Source organism: Sturnus vulgaris, chromosome 8 (genome assembly GCF_052056855.1).
Source record: "Sturnus vulgaris isolate bStuVul1 chromosome 8, bStuVul1.hap1, whole genome shotgun sequence".
NCBI classification, from domain to species: Eukaryota; Metazoa; Chordata; class Aves; order Passeriformes; family Sturnidae; genus Sturnus; species Sturnus vulgaris.
In genome coordinates, this window is record NC_142250.1 from 15,662,081 (window position 1) to 15,684,144 (window position 22,064).

The 22,064-nt window shown below is 36.1% G+C and overlaps 1 protein-coding gene across 27 annotated transcripts in view; it reads left to right on the forward strand.

The window, feature by feature from the left end:
* KCNMA1 (potassium calcium-activated channel subfamily M alpha 1) overlaps positions 1-22,064 on the forward strand; it is a 433,224-nt gene that overhangs the window by 292,716 nt on the left and 118,444 nt on the right. For all 27 annotated transcript variants that reach the window (XM_088168919.1, XM_088168925.1, XM_088168927.1 and 24 more), the window contains 7 exons: positions 252-362; positions 2,008-2,113; positions 3,522-3,604; positions 5,744-5,813; positions 7,460-7,615; positions 15,912-16,021; positions 18,320-18,388. In XM_088168919.1, the coding sequence (XP_088025045.1) occupies positions 252-362; positions 2,008-2,113; positions 3,522-3,604; positions 5,744-5,813; positions 7,460-7,615; positions 15,912-16,021; positions 18,320-18,388 (705 nt within the window). The remainder of the gene's footprint in view (positions 1-251; positions 363-2,007; positions 2,114-3,521; positions 3,605-5,743; positions 5,814-7,459; positions 7,616-15,911; positions 16,022-18,319; positions 18,389-22,064) is intronic.

A 22,064-nucleotide genomic window follows, 5' to 3' on the forward strand; every position in this document is an offset into this window, starting at 1 on the left:
GTTGAATGTATAATACAACATGATCAGATGGCTGTACAGGTGAGAGCGTGTATATATATGTATATACATTTGCAGTTACAGAAAACTCTTTTGGAGTTGATACTTTTCTTCTCTGATTTCATGGAATAGAATCTAGAGAAACATCAAGAAGAGACTAACGCTCTTTTTTCTCAATAAGTGATCATTTTCATCTCTGCTTCCTTGCTTGTTTTGCCTTCTTTCCAAGATTAACTCTGATTTTTCTGTAACAGGCACATAGTTGTCTGTGGTCACATAACACTTGAAAGTGTGTCGAACTTCCTGAAGGACTTCCTGCACAAGGATAGGGATGATGTCAATGTAGAAATCGTCTTTCTGCATAAGTGAGTAATCTTTGTAATATTTGTAATATTTGTTTCAAACAGACAGACTTTAGACTCAGTTGTGTTGTCTGTGAGGTACACAGCTCAAAGCATAGTTGAAGTAGGGATTTGGGTTATGAAATAAAAAATATTGAAATGCAAATAAATACATCAGATTTTTTTTTAGTGGTAAATATTCCTAGGGAAACTACCAAAATTAGTAGTATCACTAAAACTAATGAAAGACCCTGAATGTTACAGAAACTTACAGTATCTGGAAATACCTTTTCACCCTGGATTTCTCTAGGAAAAACACTTATTTCAAGTTGCAGAGTATTTATAAAATGAAAAATGTAGGTGCAAATCCAATTTTAATATGAGATACTTTATAAAAATATTGATGCTAGAAATGAAATTTCTAGAAATGAAATTTCTTGTCATGGTGATAATCAATACTGTTCTTTATTATGTTGCATACACATACCTACACATGCATATATTGCCTTTTTCTGATGTGGAATTTGGAAAGGTGTCTTAATGAGGCTGGTGTTTCTTGCAGGTTCTACATGATGTGTAAGTTAATAATAATTTAATAAATAATACAATGCCAAATAGTCATGCTGAGGGGAGGAACTGCTAGAAAAAGCCATGTGATAGGAGACAGTATCTTCTCTGTTCCGTAATGACGTGTTTAGAAGAGTTGCAAGCTGTAAATAAGTATTATTATTTTATGCATTCAGCAATGCATTCTGCAATTTTGTCAAAGAAAATGATTAAGAAGTTAAGGAATCACTCGTGATGACTTACCAGTGGAAGCTGAAAACTAAGAATCAAGCACCACTTACATAACTTTTTCATCTAGTCCTTTCAATTTGAATGAGCTATGATACACTGTAGTAACTACATCATATTTTTTCATTCCCTCTCTATGTAATAACAAGTGACTGTGAGAGGAAATTGGAGATCAGGATTTCCACAGTGAAAATGTATGGTGATGGGAATCAGGAAACTGCACATTCACATAAAAAGGAGTTTAGCACCTTGTTTGTGCCTGTGGCTACTAAATCACTTCTATTTTAATGAGTGGCACCAGAAAAGATATTTCCAATGTTGGTGCCACGTTATGTAATTGTAATCCATTTAATTTTTCTTTTGTTTCTGGCAAAATTAAATGAGACAGAAAGTCACGGCATCATTATGTTTGTTTTAATTGTAGCTCATACAGGCCACAGGGTCCCTGTCTGCTTTCTTTTTCTGGTTTTTAATGATCTTGCATTGAGCTGTTTTATTTAACACAGTCAACCATTGTGGGAATGGTGGGGACATGCAGAGGATGCTTTTGGTACTGTATAATTTCTGGGAGAGGATCTTTTCAAATGTTTGCACCCATACCTCTAGATTCAGATCCCTTGGAAATGTGCACATGATGAGGGTGGAGAGTAGCACAAGGTGGGCCAGAAGCACTGCAGACAAAAGTAAAGCAGGGAAAGCAATGCAGTGCTTATCTTTTAAGTAAGGCACACTGTTTCCATGTCACAGAAAAAGCATCAGCAGAAGTCTGAATATCTAAAATAAATAAAGGAGTGGGTTTGTAAATGCGGGAATGGAGCAGTTATGGAAACTGACTTCTCATTTCTGTTGTGTTTTCTTCCTCTTTCCAATGCAGTATCTCCCCTAACCTTGAGCTGGAAGCTCTTTTTAAACGACACTTCACTCAGGTGGAATTTTATCAGGGTTCAGTCCTTAATCCCCATGACCTGGCGAGAGTGAAGGTAACAGCTGTGTTGTTCTGTCCTCCTGATAACTGACCTTTTTCTAACTACTCCTTGCGTTATTTGGGAAAAAAAAACCACTAAAGCCCTTCTTCGTGTAACCCCAAAATAATATTTTTCCATCTCTATTATCTTAAGTAATAAATTATATCTATCCTGATAAACCTTTTTTTCCCATATCTTTAGGTCTTCAAAGCTACAGCAACAGTGACTTAAGATACATACATTTGCCATTCCATTGAACTCTTTATGAACTTTTCATAATGTTTTTCATTCAAAAGTGTATTTTAAATTAGTGTTTGATATAGCAAGATACTGACTTACAGTATTGCTTAAAATACTGTTGTCTTAAATTATCAGAATGATTAGAAAACATTTTTTCACCCTCTAGCCCCTTTTCTTGTTGTCTAGAATCCTGAAAGAAAAATGCAAGTTAAGATTTTTGGTAGATAAAATTAGATAGTTTTACTTATTTAGATATTTATTTTCTCGAATTTCTGAATGGTAAATTATTTCGTCCTCTTAAAGCATGAAGCTTAAAAAAAGACAAAGAAAAATCAAGTTGTCAGATACATTGTTAACTTTTTTGTTTCTTTATTTTTTCTCCCCAGTGGAATGTAAACTAGCTACTTAAGCCAAGAATATTTTAGTACAGTGTTATTAACACTTTCTGGGGTACTAATCATGTCTTTTGTCCATTTTGACTGCAAAAGTTACTTAAGCTTTTTGTAACCCAGTGCACACAGTTTCAGTTCATCAGAGCATGTTCTAATTACGACCATAAAATCGTGTGTTCTTATTTTGTTCTGTATTCCACCCTTCTTTGTGTTGATATTTGGTTGTATACACTGGAAAATACTTTTGTCATCTGCTTTGAGTTCTATAAAGCTCAGGTTTGTGTGAATCTAGAGGTCCTGTGGATAGATCAGTTGTTCTCCTCTTGCTTTCTAAATCTGGTGCTCAGATTCTAAATCAGTTCAGCCACCTCTTCCTGTCTTGAATAGGAAGGTACTTATATTCCCAAACAAAGCTGCAGGACTTGTGGAAGCACTGTACTGATGTAACAGGAACTTCTCATGGATTTGGAAGTCTAAATTCTAGTATCTGGTTACAAAAGATTAACGTTATCACCCTTGTGGCTCAGCTGATACAAAGTAAGAGTTGTCAATTGAACTGCTGACCTGCTGTCGTCATCATAAGCAAGTTCCAGGAAATTCTCTGTGTACATCAGAATGGTCATAATCACTGCCATGAACTCATGTTAGCCTAGAAACGTTTTTGATTAGCAGTATTGAGAACTGACACTCACACCCATGCAGCCAGTGCTGGATTCCCTGATAGTTCATGAGGAAAGGAGAGCTGGAAAGAGACATTGCTTTTCATGTTTCCTTTTTCTTTGGTGTCTCAGATAGAGTCAGCAGATGCGTGCCTAATCCTTGCCAATAAATACTGCGCTGACCCAGATGCTGAAGATGCCTCCAATATTATGAGGTAAACTCTGTAGTTTTTAATAGCTTTTTGGTTCTTAACTCTGATTAGCTAATTTTATATCTGATCTGTTGCACTTAAAGAACACTGTAGGATTTTTTTAAGAGGACAAATTAAAAGATCCTCACAAAAGTCAAGAAGTGAGAAAATCCTAAATTTCTACCTCAACTGTTTCATCTGTCTGCTTTAGCATGTTAGAATAGATATTTGGAGCACAGGCTTTGGCACTCCTCGTGGTTTTGCAGGAGCTATGGTTTGAGTGTTCCTGGCTGAATGCAGAGAGGAAAGGGAATGCAGTTAGGTTGTTGCAATGGTGCATGTGTGAGTGCATGCCCTGCACGGGCTGCTGTCAGTGATGGGGCAGAGTCACCTTCAGCACTTTATTCCCTGCTGCTCCTTGGTGGATCTGCTCCTACAAGTAATGCACTGCTCAGCAAAGTATACAAGGGAGTTGTCTCCTGTCTCCATCCTGCATTTTTTACACTGAAGACCAGTAATTGCTTGTTTTGATTGACAAGGCATTTATGACATTAGGCACCACCTGATCTCCTCCTGCTTTCCTCCTTGTAGTCTCTGAAGGGAGGAGATGAAAGTCACTCAGTAGATGGCAGCTAGAGTTACAACAAACCTAAGCCATTCCATTTTTTGTTTTGTTCATACAATCCTAGTTTTAATGAGACCAGTCTCCTTTTTAAAATTAAAATCTCAGTCAGTAATTGATTAAATGTTCTCCAGCATTGGATTGGCCAGTGTTATAAACAGATTTTACTGGCTTGTCAGATGCTTGTATGCTGTGTATTGAAGGAAGGGGTGAAATAAAAAAAATGCTACTAAAATTGCTCTTCTGGAAAACTACCACTCTGTGCAAGAGATGTAGCTATCTGGGAAAAACACAAGGCTAAACAATACCTAGTTTCATTTTACAAACATGGTTTGAGTTGCAATGCAAGAATCGTTATTTTGACATTGCATAAATACATTTAAAATATTCCAGTTGCAGATTGATGCATTCATAATGGACTTAATACATTTAATGTAATAAAATGCAAAAATTTTGATGTAAGAGTGGAATTCTTGTGTGTTTTCTTGCAATTTAATTTTAAAAAATTGAATGTTTAAATAAAAAATTTAGCAAGAAATGGAAAATTAGAAGAAAGATTTGTTAAAATAATGCAATTTTTAAATGTTTCCTGTTCTAGGTTTGATATGCTTAAAAACAGAAGCCAGACCAGTAGTTTGCAAGATACATTCTACAAAACACCAATGTGAACACTTACTGCATTCAGTCTTATGAGACTGATAATTCCATAATAAGTCAGATACTTTTGCATTGTTTTATCTTCCTTTTCTACCTTCAGTTTTTAAATACATGACTTTTTTTTTTTTTGTTTTTCATCTCTTTAATTTTGCTCAATGCTTTTTTTTATAGCACATTACCAATTCATGCATTTCTCAAACATTTTTCTTTCCAACCACTTAAAATCTGTACACAGTTGAATATATCTTAGATTCATTAAGTAATTTAGAATGCAGAAGATGTGCAGATTATGAAAGTAGTCCAATGTTTTATAAATTCAGCATTCAACTATCAGTTTTTATATGGATCTTTGGATTAATCCATCAAAATTAAGATGAATTTGCATATGTAACACAGAATCATTATTCAAGGTACTTAGATATGATGAATGTCTAGCAGGTATAAATAAATAATATGCGATGGGGCAGAAAGAAATTAATTTTTTCAGGAATTTATCATTGGGAAATTTGATCAAGTATGTTGATTGAAAAACATGAAGATAATCACTGAGGATCATGTAACAATTCCAACTGCATTATTTTCCTGACAGAATGAGTATCTGAACAGAGCTGCTAGAACAAGTCTCTTTTTCTGCAAACTCCAAAAGAGCAAATCATTCTACTGAATATTTCCTGAGGCTTACTGCTCTCTAGTACTAGCCACTAATTCTTACCTCAGTTGGACTATGTGTAAATATTTCAAAGGTCTGACATCAATCAGTTTGCTTTACAGGCAGTTTTAATAGTGGGACTTAACAACACAGTAAAATAGAGGTATTTGGATGCATTATCCAAATACCCTATCAGTTAGAAGTTTTCTTAATAAGTTTTCCCTTTTCTTTTTAGAGTTATTTCCATAAAGAATTATCATCCGAAGATCAGAATTATCACTCAGATGTTGCAGTACCACAATAAGGTAATGTGGTGGCCGGTGTTTCTTCTGAGCTTTTTGCTACATTGCATTCACTCATACATAATTTTTCTAGTTCCAGTAACAGCAAGCATTTTTCCTTCCAAACTAAAATGTCTTAATAAACCTTGTAATGTAATCCAGTTACCAAGTAATTTAGTTTTATTTATATATGCAAGGGACTTTATCAAAATCTTGACATTTATTAGTTGCCTAGGATCTAATTCTCAAAGCTACAGTGTCCATAGTTGTTATTGATACCAGATGAACTTTCACCACTTCAATTCTGTAAGTTCTACTCTTATTGTCTTATTAGAGGTTATTGTGATTTTTTTGATTCGACCATGTAGACCTGAAATTGCCAAGCAGTAGGTACAAAATAAATACATTTATGCGTTTTTTAATATAAAACATAGCTCAGTTGTGGGATTTGGTACTAGAGAATATTGTGAAGTTCAAAATTACAAATCCAGTTTGGAAAGGAATTTGAAATTTTTTTTTGATGGTAAATCTGTGGCTCCTAAACACAACAAAGTGAACTTTCTCAATCCTGAGATGAGGAAGTCCATAAACTGCTGAGTAACAGGATTAGGAAGGATGTATCAGATAACACAGTACTCATATATGGCTTCTTTTATTATATCTGAAAGAATCAACCACTGCCCAGCATTTGAGAAAAAACTTGACTGGGTAAACCTTCATTCAATTAAATACACAATAAATCTGGTACTAGGAACCAGATATAACAACTATAACAACTCCTTATAGTTGCAAGAGCAACTACCTTTGCTTGTTATGTCCTCTTCCCCTATGCTATGAAAAAAGCCTGTCTTTTTACAGAATAAAAACAAAGTGTTTCTCTGCTTTAAACAGCAGAGGGGAAGTTTTTTTTAAATACTGCAGTTTATTTGCTATTCCAGTGGTTATGTCTTCAAGAATAGCTTTTATCAATGTGCTGACCTGTGGAATTAACTTAGGAAGGGAAACAAGGAGGAAAGACTCTGTGCTTGTATTTATCTGTGCAAATGTAAGTTACATGTCAGAGAAAATCCAACAGAGTTATGCCAATAACTGAACAATATTTATACTTAGATAAGTGATCAGTTTCAGTACTGCAGGTGTGTCTCGCTTAGTTATTTTCTTCATTCTATCCTTATAAATAGCATTCTTAGAAAAAAAGTTTGGATTTTCACTGTCAGGTACTGTTCTTCAGGGTGGAAGAAATCAAATAGAAAAGACAGATGTTGTATACGTTTTTAAATTATGGTATCCTTTAAAGATTACAGCTTCACATAAGTAGTAATCTAAGTTGTATTAACTTCCTGTATACTTGTGTGTTCCTTATCAGACAGTAGCTCAAAGTGCTGTAAAAGCAACATGCAGAAGGGAAGGAAAGCTTTACAATATTCTGCTTGTTCAGGTGTGAGGATGGATCTGACAGAGTGCCACAGCCAGCATGTCTTGAGAAATGTAGGATTTTATGTCTAGTAGGTAAGAGTGAAATATTTCTTAGCATAGAATTAAGCTCTGAAACAGTTGAAGTGCTTCTGCCTACTCAGAATAAGTCAAGACATTAACAGAGAAAATCATTCACTGCTATCTTCTATTTCTGGTTCTTCACCTGTGGGATATTTTGTTTGTTTGTTTTCCAGGCCCATCTACTAAATATCCCAAGCTGGAACTGGAAAGAAGGGGATGATGCAATCTGTCTTGCTGAGCTGAAGCTGGGTTTCATAGCCCAGAGCTGCCTGGCACCGGGCCTTTCAACAATGTTAGCCAACCTCTTCTCTATGAGGTCATTCATAAAGGTAATGCTTTGTCTCATTAGAACATATTAGTCTGCAATTCAGGCTGTCAGAGACTGGAGTAGAGAACATGACTCAAATATGAAACAGATAGAAAGACATTCACATTTGTAAGACTAAAAAAACCCAGCACGCACTTCCGTGCAAAATTTTTTTCTGAAAATTGGGCAATAAGCCAGGTTCTATCAACTTGTGGGATTTTTTAAAATTTTTATTCAGCAAATGTCTGACCTTTAAAATATTTTCCAAATCATCATCCATTTCCAGGGAGATATTTCTGGCATTTTGTGCTTTTGCTTGATTTTACACAAACCACATGTTTGTCTATGAGAAAAGTTGCTGCTGCTAAAACAGAAATATGATTTATATAAGTCCTATGTAGCAATAAAGTGCCAAGAAAAAGGGACTGGTCATTTTGGTCTTTTACATCAAGAGACTAGTGGACCTCTGACTGTGAGTAAATAAGGAACATGTGTTAGAACTGAGGCCCAGACTTCCCACATCATTCATGTATTTGTTTCTCCTCAGTCTAAGAGCTCTTTTGGACTTAGATTGCAAAATTTTAACCCAGTTAGGCTTGTGTGGCAGCTGTGCTGGTTCACAGGACCAAGGCCTCGATGGCAGCAATCATTGCATCCTTCCTGGTGCATTTCAAGGACACTGATTCCAAACATAAAGGTGGGCAGTTTCCCATCTTATGGGTGTTATTTATGGGATGGGAAACACTGGAGTAATAGGTAGGCTATGGTCTACTTCAAGTCCGTTGTGTAAGTAAGCTAAAAATAAAAATACCCTCGTGTCCTCAGATGACAAAGCCAGAGCTGTTCTCTTAGAGGTACATGTGTTGGTGCAGGACAGTGAGTCTTTATTTGCTTCTTATAAAGTCCTGACATTGTTATAAAGGCATCCTTAGAAGACAGCAGGCTCCCATGTGTCAAAAATATTTCATACTATTGCATTTAATCAAAAAAGGCCAGTTTTCAATATGGAAACAGATCTGGGCTCTGAACTTTACTGCCTGCAGTTACAATAACTTCATCTTTATTCATCTTTATTCATGTTCTGAAAAAAGAAAAAAAACCTGAAAGAAACTACAAAAAAGAAAGATTTTACTTCAGCAAACCTGGAATCTGTCTGTGACTCCTCAGCATATGGCCAATTGGATATTAATCCTTTCCACCTATATCCCAGAAGAAAACTGTATCTCTTGTGAACATCATTCTCATTGCCAGTCAGTTGGGTCTTTCTCACTCTTGCCTGCTGTGGTAACCCAAGACTCTCAGGAGTCTCAAACAGTCCCACTAATGTATGAAAATTACTGAAGCAGCCTGTTTGTATGAGCTCAGTCTTGGCATCAGAGTACATGTGAAAATTTTGCTCACCTTCTGTCTTTCCAAAATCAGAAGGGGTCAGTTTTCTCCTAAGGAGATCCAAATATATGGGTATCCTCAGAAGCCTCAGTCTTAATTCAAGCTAGTTTAACACTGATTTTAAACAGTGAGAAAGTAGAGAGAATCACAAAATTATAAAGTGTACAAATGTCTGACTGTGGGCGAACTGTACTAGAAACACACACATCTATGGCCTGGATTTTAGTCTAAAAACTTTTAATGAAGTCAAAACCTGGATATGTACAGGTACCATGTTTCCAGAAGATATCTCTAACCACTTCTGCCATTATCTTAGCCACCTATGTTTTTTTATTTTATAATATATTTTTATAGTAGTTCTGGTACAGTTACAGACAGGATCTCATTGATGAACAGTTTTAAGCTGAAGGCTCAGCTTTGCAAGACGTTACTCAAATTACATTTGAGTATTTCTCTGTACACAGAATAAGCATAAAAATAGCAATGAATTTGATTTGGGGGAAGCTGTCATTGTCAGTTTTGCTCTTGTGTCTGATTATATACAGTTACAAGCAGAGTAGTGTGCAGACATACCTCGTGTGACTTCAAATGTCATCTCCATATGGCACTGGGAGGAAAAACTGCTGTAAAAAAATGCATTAGGATTGCAATACTCTGTTCATACTGGTTAAAAATAAGTTTGCCACATAACTAAGAGCGAATTTTCTAGGCAAGTAAAATGCACATCTTCACATCCAAAGATCTCTGATTCAAAATCTGAAGCCTAATAAATGTACAAGAATTGAGACACATTTCTTTATGTGACTCTGACACTATTGGTGATAACAAAAGGTTTGTTTATTTAGCTGAAAGGATGCTCTTTCTCATGTCTTGTCTCACTCTAAAAACTTGAAAGACAAAACTTACTGAGTAGTGGCTGAGAATCATCAGTGCATTGTAGGAGAGCAGCTACATTGATGAGAAATGCTAAAGAGGACTCTATTGGAGAGAAAGATGTCGATTCCTTCAAAGAGCTTTCATCCCTTTTCATTAAAAGCATTCAATTTAAGTACTGTCAGACCTTCATAAATTCCATGGGTAAACATTATTAGTGGAGTCTCTCACCAGACAGGAGATTGCCAAGAAAATGTACAGAAACTTCTGTATTCTTTAGTGAAAGCTTGAATTGTGTGTTTGCTCTGCCTCCATAGCGTGATTAGAAAGTGATTTAATGTGCCATAAATGTTTGGTCAGTCAAACACAAATGAACATGATGGATGGTGACATTGCACACATTTAACTCATTATATGTTACTCTACAGCAAAATTATTTGTGTAAACAGTCTGCTCAGTGTTAGAAGTAAAACAAACTAAGACACCTCAAAATATTATATTTGTTCCTAATATTTTCCTTGTGGTTTTAGTAATGTAATATTCTTTTTGGCACCAAACAGAACAAAAAGGAAATCAGCTCGAAAAGATTAATGTTCTGTAAACACTCTAAGGCAGATAGATTGCATCAAACTATATGCTAAAGGAAAAAAAGCCCACAAAACTTTTCACCTGTAAACTGTACTTTAATAATCCAGTCTTCTTATAACATAGACTGTTGCTATTGTATTAAAAAAGGAATTTGAACTCTTTATTAACTTGCATGGTCTCAGAAATGCTGTACAGTACTGCAATTTCTGTGTTGTTTGAATTAGTAAGTGCATACCAGAAGTCTGTCTATATTAAAAACATTGCAAAAAGCAGATATGTGGAATAATAGACAGAGATTATCAAATTTTGTCCCTCTATACTATCCTGCAAGCCAATCTATGACCTATAAGCCAAGTTAGTATTGTTGTGTAAATGAATAAAAAGTAGAATGTGGTACTTGAGTGTAACACAGGTCCACAGCCAAATTAGTTTTGTCTTTGCTCTATAGGTAAGGCAGCCAGTACACCTCATTCCAGATCTGAAAATTATCCAGAGCTGTCTCTATTATCCTCTCAGCTATTTTGAGAGCAGGAATGTTTGGTGGGCTCTTTGGGCAGCTTTTGCTCACACCTACACGTATGCAATGCCCACTTTTCTTTCTAGTCCAGGCTGAAAGAGACACATAATAAAGCCACACAGGTTTACATCAGCTGGGTGCTTACCTACACTGATGGAACACATCAACTTACTTGCTATTTATTTTTGACCACCTAGGCAGCCTTGGACTGTTTTAAAGTGTGGAACTGGAGTATGAACAGCGATTTCCTTGACTTGTAGGAGCGCTTTAAAACGGGAATGAGAAGGAAATGCAATGTCTCAATTTATTGTGAGGTTCTTCAGGAAGCTGCATAATAAACTGATTACATGATCCTCTTCACAGGAGGGACCTAGACCAAATATTAAATGTAGCCTGTTACCAAATACATTTATCTTCAAAGATCATACAAAGATCTTCGTGACTGTAGTGTTTTTAAAAAATTGAATCTAGGAATAAAAACCTGTTGTGGTTTAAAACTGTTTGCTGTGTATACGTAGTATCAGTCCTGGTGATAAGAGTGTATTTGTCTTGGGCTAAAGTCTACCATGGGACTGCATTTTCAGTCAATCATTTGAACAGATCAACACCAGTCTGTCCTTCACCTCATGACCGGATAGAAATCTTGCCCTGTTTTGTATATTTGAAACTATTAGAAGTAGAGCCTGTATGACTTTCAGTTCATATCCATCAAGGTCAGAATCTAAAAAAATAATTAGTTGTCGTTATATTTTAAGCATACTCTCTCTGCCTTGACACACTACAAAATTCTACATTAGTATTAATGAGGAAAAGTGCATAAATCTCATTTGAAATTAGAACTAATCTGAATTAGCATATTTGTTTTATAAAATACACACTTTTTATACAAATCTTAAAAATCATCCTTGCATACAGAAAGCTGTGGAAATAGTTGACTGATTGTAAAGTCTTCACAGTACTAAGAATATTTGTTAGCTTTGATTTCAGCAGGTGATGGAACTGCTGTTCCTTACCTCCAGTAAGGAGGTAGCTGATAATTTATAGTAATTAAGGAAATGCAGTTCTAAGACTATAAATTTAAGAAGCTTCACTCTATGATATGACCATAAGAACTACTTTCAGCCAATTACTTTTCTGTCAGAGTTAAATATTCATATGCAAAGGCATAACAAAGCTAGACATTCACTCAAGCAATTTGGGTGGGCTGAAATGGGAGGAATTCGGGAGGTGAATGGGAGGAAATATTTAAACTACATTGCTTCCAATGTACACTTCATTTTCAACTACCAATCAAGAATATTCAAAGGCCTGTTGAGTTAGGACAGGGGGTTATGGCTTTAAACTGGCAGAAGGCAGGATTGGATTAGGTATTAGGACGAAACTGTAAGGGTGGTGAGGCACTGGAGCAGGCTGCCCAGAGAAGCTGTGGCCTCATAGCTGGGAGTGTCCAAGGCCAGTGGACAACCTGGGCCAGTGGAAGAGGTCCCTGCCCACAGCAGGGGGGTGAAATGAGATGCCCTTCAAGGTCCCTTCCAGCCCAAACCATTCTTTAATTCTATGGGTACTTTCTTTTCATTCTCATTCTATATTGCTTGAGATAGAGAATTATAACATTAAACATCCTCAAAGGCTTTGTCCTGTTTTGTGGTCTTTCTGTAGTGGTGATGAGCTGATCTTACTCAATGCTAGGGAGCAGACTTGACATCTGCTTTCACTGTGCTATAAAGGAATTGTATATCTACCATCCTTTCCCTTGCAAAATGCAATGAAAAATCCTAGGTCACACTGCAACTCTAGCATTTGTTCTCTGTCTTGATAGTGATACTTAGATCTTGGCAGAAGAGATTATATAGCATGATCAGGTTCAGATACACTCAATCTCTTTCATGTAACTCTTTATGTCATTACACTGAAAAGCAAATGCTATAAGCAAGATAGACCTTTTGGAGCTACAGAGCTCCTGATAATTACACTGCTGGGTGTATTAAAGGTTTTCATTTTCTTCTGACCATGCTAATGGTTGTGCTTGCAAGAGCTACATCATTTTTTCATATCTCTGTCACCATGTCTCACTAGGAATTGATAGTATTATGTTAATATATTTGTTGATAACAATATTGTATCTATATATAAGATAGAGGAGAGCAGAGGAGTATCATGACTTTAAAAAATGCAGATGAAAATTGCATTTCTTCTCTTGGATTTCACTATGTAATTTTCCAGCTATTCTTCATATAGGCAATGGAAGCAATGGATCATTTGTTTTATGACTATCAGGAGACAGAATTGCAGTGTGACTTAGTCAGGGAGAGATAATAATGTGTTTGCAGTACTACAGAGGAATCAGGAAGATACAGATTGAAGTTGTTGTGGTAGTATGGCCCATTCTGGATCAGTTCCATCAGTTACCTAAACTTTAAAATATCATCACAAAGGCTTAAAGTAGTTAAGAGCATAATGACTCCTAAAGTATCTTTCTTCACAAAAGATACCATGCAGGTGACCATTTGTCTCTTTAAAATCACTGGGAAAATGTCATGGTTCAGGTGGAGATAAAACAGAAAGATCATCTTTAGCTGACTGTTATTATCATCTTAGAATAGTATTTTATAGCATCCCAAGTATCAGCAATTTTTTAAATTCTATAATCAACATTTCATGGTCTCCTAACAGATCATATCTTAAACACTCCAATCACTTAATGAAGTTTAATTTAACACTAACTGGTATCTATGGAGCCTGATCATTGCTTTGTGAATGTTTGGTTTTTTTCCAGTCCTTTCTTGGTCCTTGACTAAGGGTGAGTATTTAACTATAGGTCTGATCTGCAGTTCCTTCCCCCAAATCAAAACCATCTGCTTAAAGAAAAGAAAGCAAGGGAAGAAAGTAGAAAGGGAGATATGTAATGTATTTGTATTTTTTTCCCAACCCCAGGTGGTGTCAATCTAAAAAAAAGCCACAAAATAGACCAAAAGTTGCAAACATGCCCTTGCTATCATTACTCTTAGTTTTTTACCAAGCCTGCACTTTATCTCTCTACTGTATATAGAGTTGCTGATCAACATTTGCAAGCTTCCTATAAATAAAAGGGTTATAAAAAAATGTGATATGGCTTCTCTGTGTGGTGGGGAATAACACAATGCAAATCCCTTTTACCATCCCACATGGCCTCTGAATGGTGAAACAATTTCTGTGGAAGAAATTTCTCCTGATTGTTTGCAGCCCACTTGTCAGGCTGTATATGATTTGGAACATCTCCATATTTCATTTTATTCTTGCAGTAGTTTACATCTCCAGAACTAGAGTAACTGATTACTTGGCAGCCTGTCAACAGGAGGAGGGAATAAAACAACAAAAAAACCAACCAAAGACAAACAAAAAAAGGCAAAAACCAAACAAATAAAAAACCTAAACCCCACCAAAAAAACCCCCAAAGAAAACAGAAAGACAAAAAGGAGGAAAAAAAATCATTGTAACTTATATTTCACCAGGTTTCTTAACAAGTTTTCACCCTCCTGTTCTTCAGAGCATTTTTTTGAAAGAGTGCCTTTTGGCTAGTTTAACATGGGAAAAAGATTGATGAAACCCAAATTAATACTCAGCCTATGGGATAAAAATGCAAACTTACCTAAATTACTATATTAAGTCCTGTCAAAATAGCTCTGGAATACTGAAATTTGAAAACTTGAAATTTTTTGGTCCAAGAGAATCATAGAATCACAGACTATCTTGAGTTTGAAGGGACTGACAAGGATCATCAAGCCCAGCTCCTGGCCCTGCACAGGACACCCCCAGAGTCACACCCTGTGCCTGAGAGCATTGTCCAAACACTGCCTGAGCTCTGCCAGGCTGGTGCTGTCACCACTGCCCTGGGGAGCTGTTCCAGTGCCCAAACACCCTCTGGGGGAAGAATCTTTTACTGATACCCAACATAAACCTCCCTGACACAGCTTCAGGCCATGCCTCAGGTCCTGTTACTGGGCAGCACAGAGAACACATCAGTGACTGCCCCTCTGCTTGCCTTGTGAGGAAGCTGTAACTTGAAAAGTGAGGTCTTCTCCAGGCTGAGCAGACCAAGGGACCTCAGCTGCTCTTCCTATGGCTTCTGCTCGAGACCCTTCACTGCCTTCATTGCCCTCCTCTGGACAATCTGAAAACCAGCTCAGTATCTGATATTGTGGTGTTCCTAACTGCCCCCAGGACGTGAGTGAGGCTGTCCTGGTGCAGAGCAGAGCAGCAAAATTCCCTCCCTTGCCCAGCTGGTGATGCCTCCCCGACCAAGACCGGCTGATCAGCCTGGAGAAGAGGAGGTTGTGTGGAGACCCCATAGCAATCTTCCAGTATTTGAAGGGGGCTGCAGGGAAGCCAAGGGGGATCCTTTGTTATGAACTGTAGTGATAGGACGAGGAGTAGTAGGTAAAAACTGAGAGGAGAAATTTAGGCTAGACATTTGGAAGAAATTCTTTACTGTGAGAGTAGTTAAACACTGGAGCAGGTTGTGCACGGAGGTTGTGGATGCCCCAGTTTGGGTGACGTTCATGGCCAGGTTGGATAAGGCCTTGAGCAGCCTGGTCTGGTGGCAGCTGTGCTTCCCATGGCAGGAAGGATTGGGACTAGGTGATCTTTAAGGTCCTTTCCAACCCTTAACATTCTGTGATTCTGCTATTTTTAAACAGAGAAAATTGGGAAACTTTTTCCTCATGCTCTCTACAGCTTTACTTCACTCCATGCTCAGTGTGCTTGACAAGAATTCAGTGTATTATTTTTGCATATGATATTTGATTTACTGACTACGGGGACTCTGTTTTGGGTTTTTTTTCAGCAATGTTAATTGCCATAACAGCGTACTGATTTCTGTATTAAAATCTGATTCATGCTTAAGCAGTTGTTTGTAAATTTCAAAGAGAGCTGTGATTTTTACTCAGAAATCTGTATGTTTCTTTGTTTTTAGATCGAGGAGGATACGTGGCAGAAATACTACCTGGAAGGAGTTGCAAATGAAATGTATACAGAATATCTGTCTAGTGCCTTTGTGGGTTTGTCCTTCCCTGCAGTTTGTGAGTAAGTAGAAATACATTTAATATACGGAAGTATTTCCCTTCTTGCAAGAGAAATCTAATTTTTTTTTTTTGCATGAGACCTTTTCATTCTGCTGAAGTCTCAATGTTGCTATATCAGGTGGTGTTTAATAAAATAAATATTAAACCAATCAGTTAATGGAAGTATCTGAAACATTGTAATGCATGGTTTCAGGAGAGAGTTGTAATTAAGTGATTGTGAATGAAAGCATAAATGTTTTTGGTATGGAACAAACTCATCAGCAATCTTTTTAAATTGAGTTATTTACTCATGAGTACTATGCTGTTACTTTTCTAATGATTCCCATTCTTAGAATAGTGATGGTCAGCATGACCATCGTGGCTTGTGCTCGATGGCAAGGAAACTGTTCATTAATTTCAAGATGTCATGGAGTCATATAAGCAGTGTGGCATCCAGAGCTCTGTGGAAGTGGTTGCAAACCACTTGCAACAAGTGCAATATGTCAGAGAAGATATGTCTATTCAGTTATGGGAAAGAAGCACAGAGTACATAACCGTGGTGTAAGCCATGTGACAGCCTCATTTCTAGAGACTGAAAAATGCTTATATTTATCCTAGAATGAGTCTGTGAACGAGACATTTGTATGCATATGGTTTCTATAATAAATACTCTCTCCACATAATCAGGTTAGTTTAACACACTCGTATTTCCTCTTTGGTTGGCATTGCTCTTCATTCCAGCAGTACTGAAAGGTCACCACAAGGGCTGTGGACAGGGAAATAGATGAAGTAGTAAAATACCATCTCTGATATAAAGGAGGATGAGTATGCTTCTACTCCTCTAGCTTCCCCACCTTTCCCAATTTTTACAGGAGCAAAAACATGGCATAAGAATGAGGGGGAAACAACTGTTAGACAAATGTTATCCGTTTAGAAATTGTTTGGGATGTAACTATGATAGAGCCCAGTCTTCAATTTACTGGTAAAGTTAAGGGGGTCTCAATCCATCCTTCTACTGTGTCAGCCAAACTGAGGGGAAAAGTTTTTGTAGGTACAAAAATTTGTGTGGATTTCTTGAAACAGGAAATCTCATAACATAATTCAGAAATGTGTATTATATTCAGAATGAATGGTAGTTTGTGCTGTTAACACCAGCTACAGTAATGAAATTTAAATCTCCATGCCAAACCATTTTCAGATGTATCAAGTTTATATATGAGTTTGTAGGAGGATGTGACTGAGACTGAACTGACATTCATTTATCTCTGCTGGTAGAATGGAAATAAAATAATCAATAAAAAAGGGTGCTTATTGAGATTTAGAAACATAAACTTATAAACATATAAACTTTGAAGCTCTCCTCAAGCGTTTGGTTATCTGAAACATTAGAAAACTGTGTTAGCCAGTTCAAGTGAAAAAAAAAAAAAGATTTATCTCAATTTTTCCAGCACACTAATAGCTCTGTTAAAAGCACATTGAAAATTAAATTTTAGTGTTATTTATTAATGAGTTTAGTGCATAGGTATTTTTATTACTGTAAGAATTGGCTGCTCAATTTCCAGAAGAACTGAAGGACAAGGACAGCAAAATGTCCATTGCATTGGTTTGTGAAGGGGAAATTGAATCAGTGGATAGGCTTAGCGTGTTCAGCTACCCATGAAATACACAGACTTTGAGAACAGGTTTTGTAGTGTAACTTTTAAAATTCGTGCAGTCAATGACATTTTAAAAGTCTGAAATTAAATGAAATGTTCTGCTTCCTCAGGTTATTTGTCATACATGCAAGTGTACGAATGTGATTCTTTTGTAAATGGGCTGCCCTACAGTCTGGATAACAAAGAGTATGCAGAGACAGTGAGGATGGCACACTCAGTATTGCTGAAAAATTTCAAGCTTTTGTTGTCAACACTAGAGTGAAGAATTAGGCGGAAACAAAAGTTAATATCAGTCTGCAAGTTCTATTTATAACTCCATGTGTGTACCGTGTGAACATATTCCAGCCAATGTATTTTCAATGTGTGAAGTTCCTAGCATTCTGTGTCCTTGGATATTGCTGGACCGGGTGTGGATGATGTTGATTGAAGATAAACTCACCAATCTGTCTCCCACTAGGGCAGAGCCTTCTAATCTTTAGTAATGTGAGGCTAACCTTCACCCAGGTTCTAGGCCTACCATTCTCTACCCCAGGATTTTCCTGATGAGGCCAGAATATCTCTGGATTGGCACTGGACCTAGCAGTGGGAGCAGCCGCCTGTGGGTATGGGATGTGTGATGTTGGTTGTGAGCAGGGACTGACTCCTGAACTCTGGTCTCCCTGCAGGCTGGTGTTCGCGAAACTGAAGCTCCTAATGATAGCCATAGAATACAAGTCGGAAAAACGCGAAAGCAGGTACGCCCAACGCCACCAGCTGGTGACCACCTCCAATGCACTGGCAAGAACTTTGACTGCTTTTTTTTTTTTTTTTTTTTTTTTTTTTTTTCAGAATGAACATAGCTATTCTTTGAAACATTTCAGAATGTAATTAGCATGCCATCGCATTGCAGCATTTCACATAGGACTGACAGGGATTTCTTTCTGCCCTCTTCTCCTGAAAACTAACCCAAGTGAGAATGTTTAGTAAAAAGGGCAGTAGTGTATATGTGTCATCTCTAGGAGTGATTTTATTTATGGGAAAGCTTACAGTTTTTGTGTTTATAGCACATCACTTTTAATCAGAGGTCCAGCTTACACTACTGAAAACAGATGTGATACCAAAATGCATTTTGGCTATATGTATTCTCAAAATACATATTTCATTTAAATTAGTTTGGGAGAACCAATTTCGATACGATACAGGATAAACAAATATAGGGTAAACATAATATTTAAATGGTTATCTGTTCTGACAAAGCATACATGAATAACATAATGAAACTGGAAGAGATTAATTTAGCCTTGAAATTACCAATTGACTGGCTATTTTTGTCAACCAAAAAGAAAAAAAATCATTATTTTTAGTACAGATTCACAGATGAGAAATGTTTCTTGCATTTTTTTTTGTGCAATGGTTCATAGAAACCTGATTGACTATCAGAGTCAATCTTCCATCAATTTTTCCATCAGTACTTTAAACAATAATCATTTTTATGTAACAAAAATGTTATAAATGTTCTCTGCAACATGTGGAGGGTCATATAATAAAAATATGACAAAACTGACTCTGAGAGGAATTTGATTTTCCTCGTTTGAAATTCTTTTCTACTGCTGTAGTAAACTTGAAGTCATACATAGTAGTTCATCTGCTTTTTGGCCACTAATTACCTTTTAGTGGTCAAAGGGCACTTTAGAAGACAATTGCTTCTTCTCACAGGAGAACCAATTCTATCCATTGAATTCATTCTACAGTTTCTGGGGCTTTGAAAGTTCAATACTTATTATTAACTTTCATAATTTTTCTTTATGGAAAGGATTTATAATACCTATGTTAGACATTGGACATGGAAAAAGCAGTGTTACAACTATTTATGAGTATTTCCATGCCCTACAGTTGATTTTGCTGGATTCTTCCATATGTTATAAAATTAAATGTGGAGTGGTGTATGTACTATTGGATATCATTTTTGTTCACACTGCGCTGATTAAGAAATCCTTTTTTTTTTTTACTATCAGATTTTTTTATGCTATATTTAGCTCCTTTGGACTCTTAAAATAGTTTTCCATTGAAAGACCTCATTCTGCATCAGCTAATGTAAAGCAAACAATCTATTCTTCTGTCTATTAACAATTTAATCTCTTGCTACAAAAAGGAAAAATATGATAGTAACAGCAGTGGAACAATTTACCAGATTTTGTGTCTTTAGTATTAAGAAATATTTGGTTTCTCTTTTTCTCCTAACAATTATTGGCCAACTTTATATTTCCATTACTTCAGTTGTCATTTACTTACATAAGTGCTAATATTCAGTCTTTTGCAATAATAACAGATTGTTCTTGGCTTCCATATCATTCTTTGCATTAACTGTAGTGGGAGTTGGATTGAGTTCTTAATCAAAAGGTGATGCAGAGGATCCCAGAAAAAGTAACAGTGATACAATCATATATTTATTACTTAAGGCCACACAGGTAACAGTTTGCAATAATAATTATAGTAGGAAAAGAAAGAGCCTAAAATTGCTGTAAGCAATACTAACAAAGGGATATTAACAGCTGGATTTGTTGAATATATATGTAACAAGAGGAGGGCATATAAGGTAGATAGTCACATTTTCTTTTAACCCTGATCCACAGTAATACCTGCTGATTTTATTAACCAGTGATAATTTCATAGTCTCTGTTTGATCAATCACAGAGCTACCTGCAGCATATCTTTACTGTTCTACTTTGTCCTGTGCTCTTCAACTCACATTTGTTAATTAAATATTTGTGGTTTTCTGATCCTTTAGTCAAACCAGAAAGGTAATGCAACAAAACTTCAGTTTCTCACCTCCTAAGTATACTTGCATTTTCATGCATCTTATTAAATGAAAATGTGGGGAATTAAAATTAAAGTTAGAATAATATAGTTTAGAAACACATTGTTATTTTGAACAATATAAATTCGTTAATTATGTTTGTTGATGCTGAGATTGGAAATATTTTATTCTGCTCATATCCAAATTTCTTCTGCTAATTCTGACTATGGATATTCTTTCAAGCTTTCAGTCTTTATGAGAATGATGAAAAGTAGATACATGCAGATTTATTTTATAATTATACTTTGCATTCAGATTTTGTAAAACTATTACAGAGGAAATTTTATATAATTTAAAATTTAGAGAAATAATGTTAAATATAACTAAAAATTTAGAACATGATGGCACCCTTTCATTAAGAGCTAATATTTCCTGCCATATGTGAGACAGGTCTCAAAACAGTATTTTCAGAAGCAGGTGAAATTTTCAAAGCATTCTTTCTACTTAAAAGATGAGAAGATTTTACTTCTACCTGTTTAATTTTTGTTACTAGTCATAATGTCTATATAATTAAATTTTATATTGGATTTTTTACTTATACAAGGAGTTTCCTGTTAAGATCAGTCTCATTTGTCTTCATCACTTTGCACTCAGAACTAAAGCAGTGACTAAGATTCAGGACTGTATGTATTAATGTGAGGGCATTCTAAATTTCCTAATCCCCCCTTTAAATTTTCAGCTCAGTCTTAAGGATAAGTCCTAGTCCCATCCCATTGGATGGCAGACTTTTATTTGACTGTTAATATCTTTGTTAGATGTAGAATGGCATAAGTACTAATTTACCTCTGCTTGTTGTTTTTTTTTTTCCCAGCCGGTCACTAGATTCTAGTTTTCTAAACCCTTCTGGTTTACAGTCAAATTCTGTTAACTCTACTGTAGGGTATTTGAAATCAATAGTAATGAAAAATTATCAGAACTCTCTCCAAGCTGATATTGCTGTCAGTGGCAGCTGAGCTTCCTGCCTGCAGATGGTTTTTTTCTTCTTTTTTCCTGACTACTAATAAAGCTACACAAAACAGAAAGCATGCCTTGATAACAAGTTTTGTCAGTTTAGGTAGGTAATTAATTACAGTTACCATTTTACAGGATTTCTTAAAAGCCGATATTCAAGCCTAAATATAAGTAATATAGTTATAAATATGATAAATGCACATTAGTTTTCATATAATGGGTAGAGTATCTGGAGTGTTTATTTTTTAGGCAACTGCTTCTCATCATGGTATCTTAAAGATTAATTTTAAAAACTCCCATGATTAGACTTTTTTAACCTTTGCTTTTATATATTTGATAATGTTTAAATTATTTCTCAGCTATCAAAGAAATCTCTGAGTTTACAAAACTCAATTTAGAATGTTTCCAACCAGCTACAAAAGTTTGTGCTCTAGTAACTCCAGCTCACGGAGTTAACCATTCCTTCATCTCTAATTGGTTTCTGGGAATGTTATAACCCGTGATTAAGAACAGGAAGCACTTAAATGATTTTTTGTCTCCCTGATGCAAGCCAAATACTATTGCTTAAAAAATGCTCTTAGCTCATTTGGAGAGATTTTACTTAGTTCGTTTGGAGAGGTTTT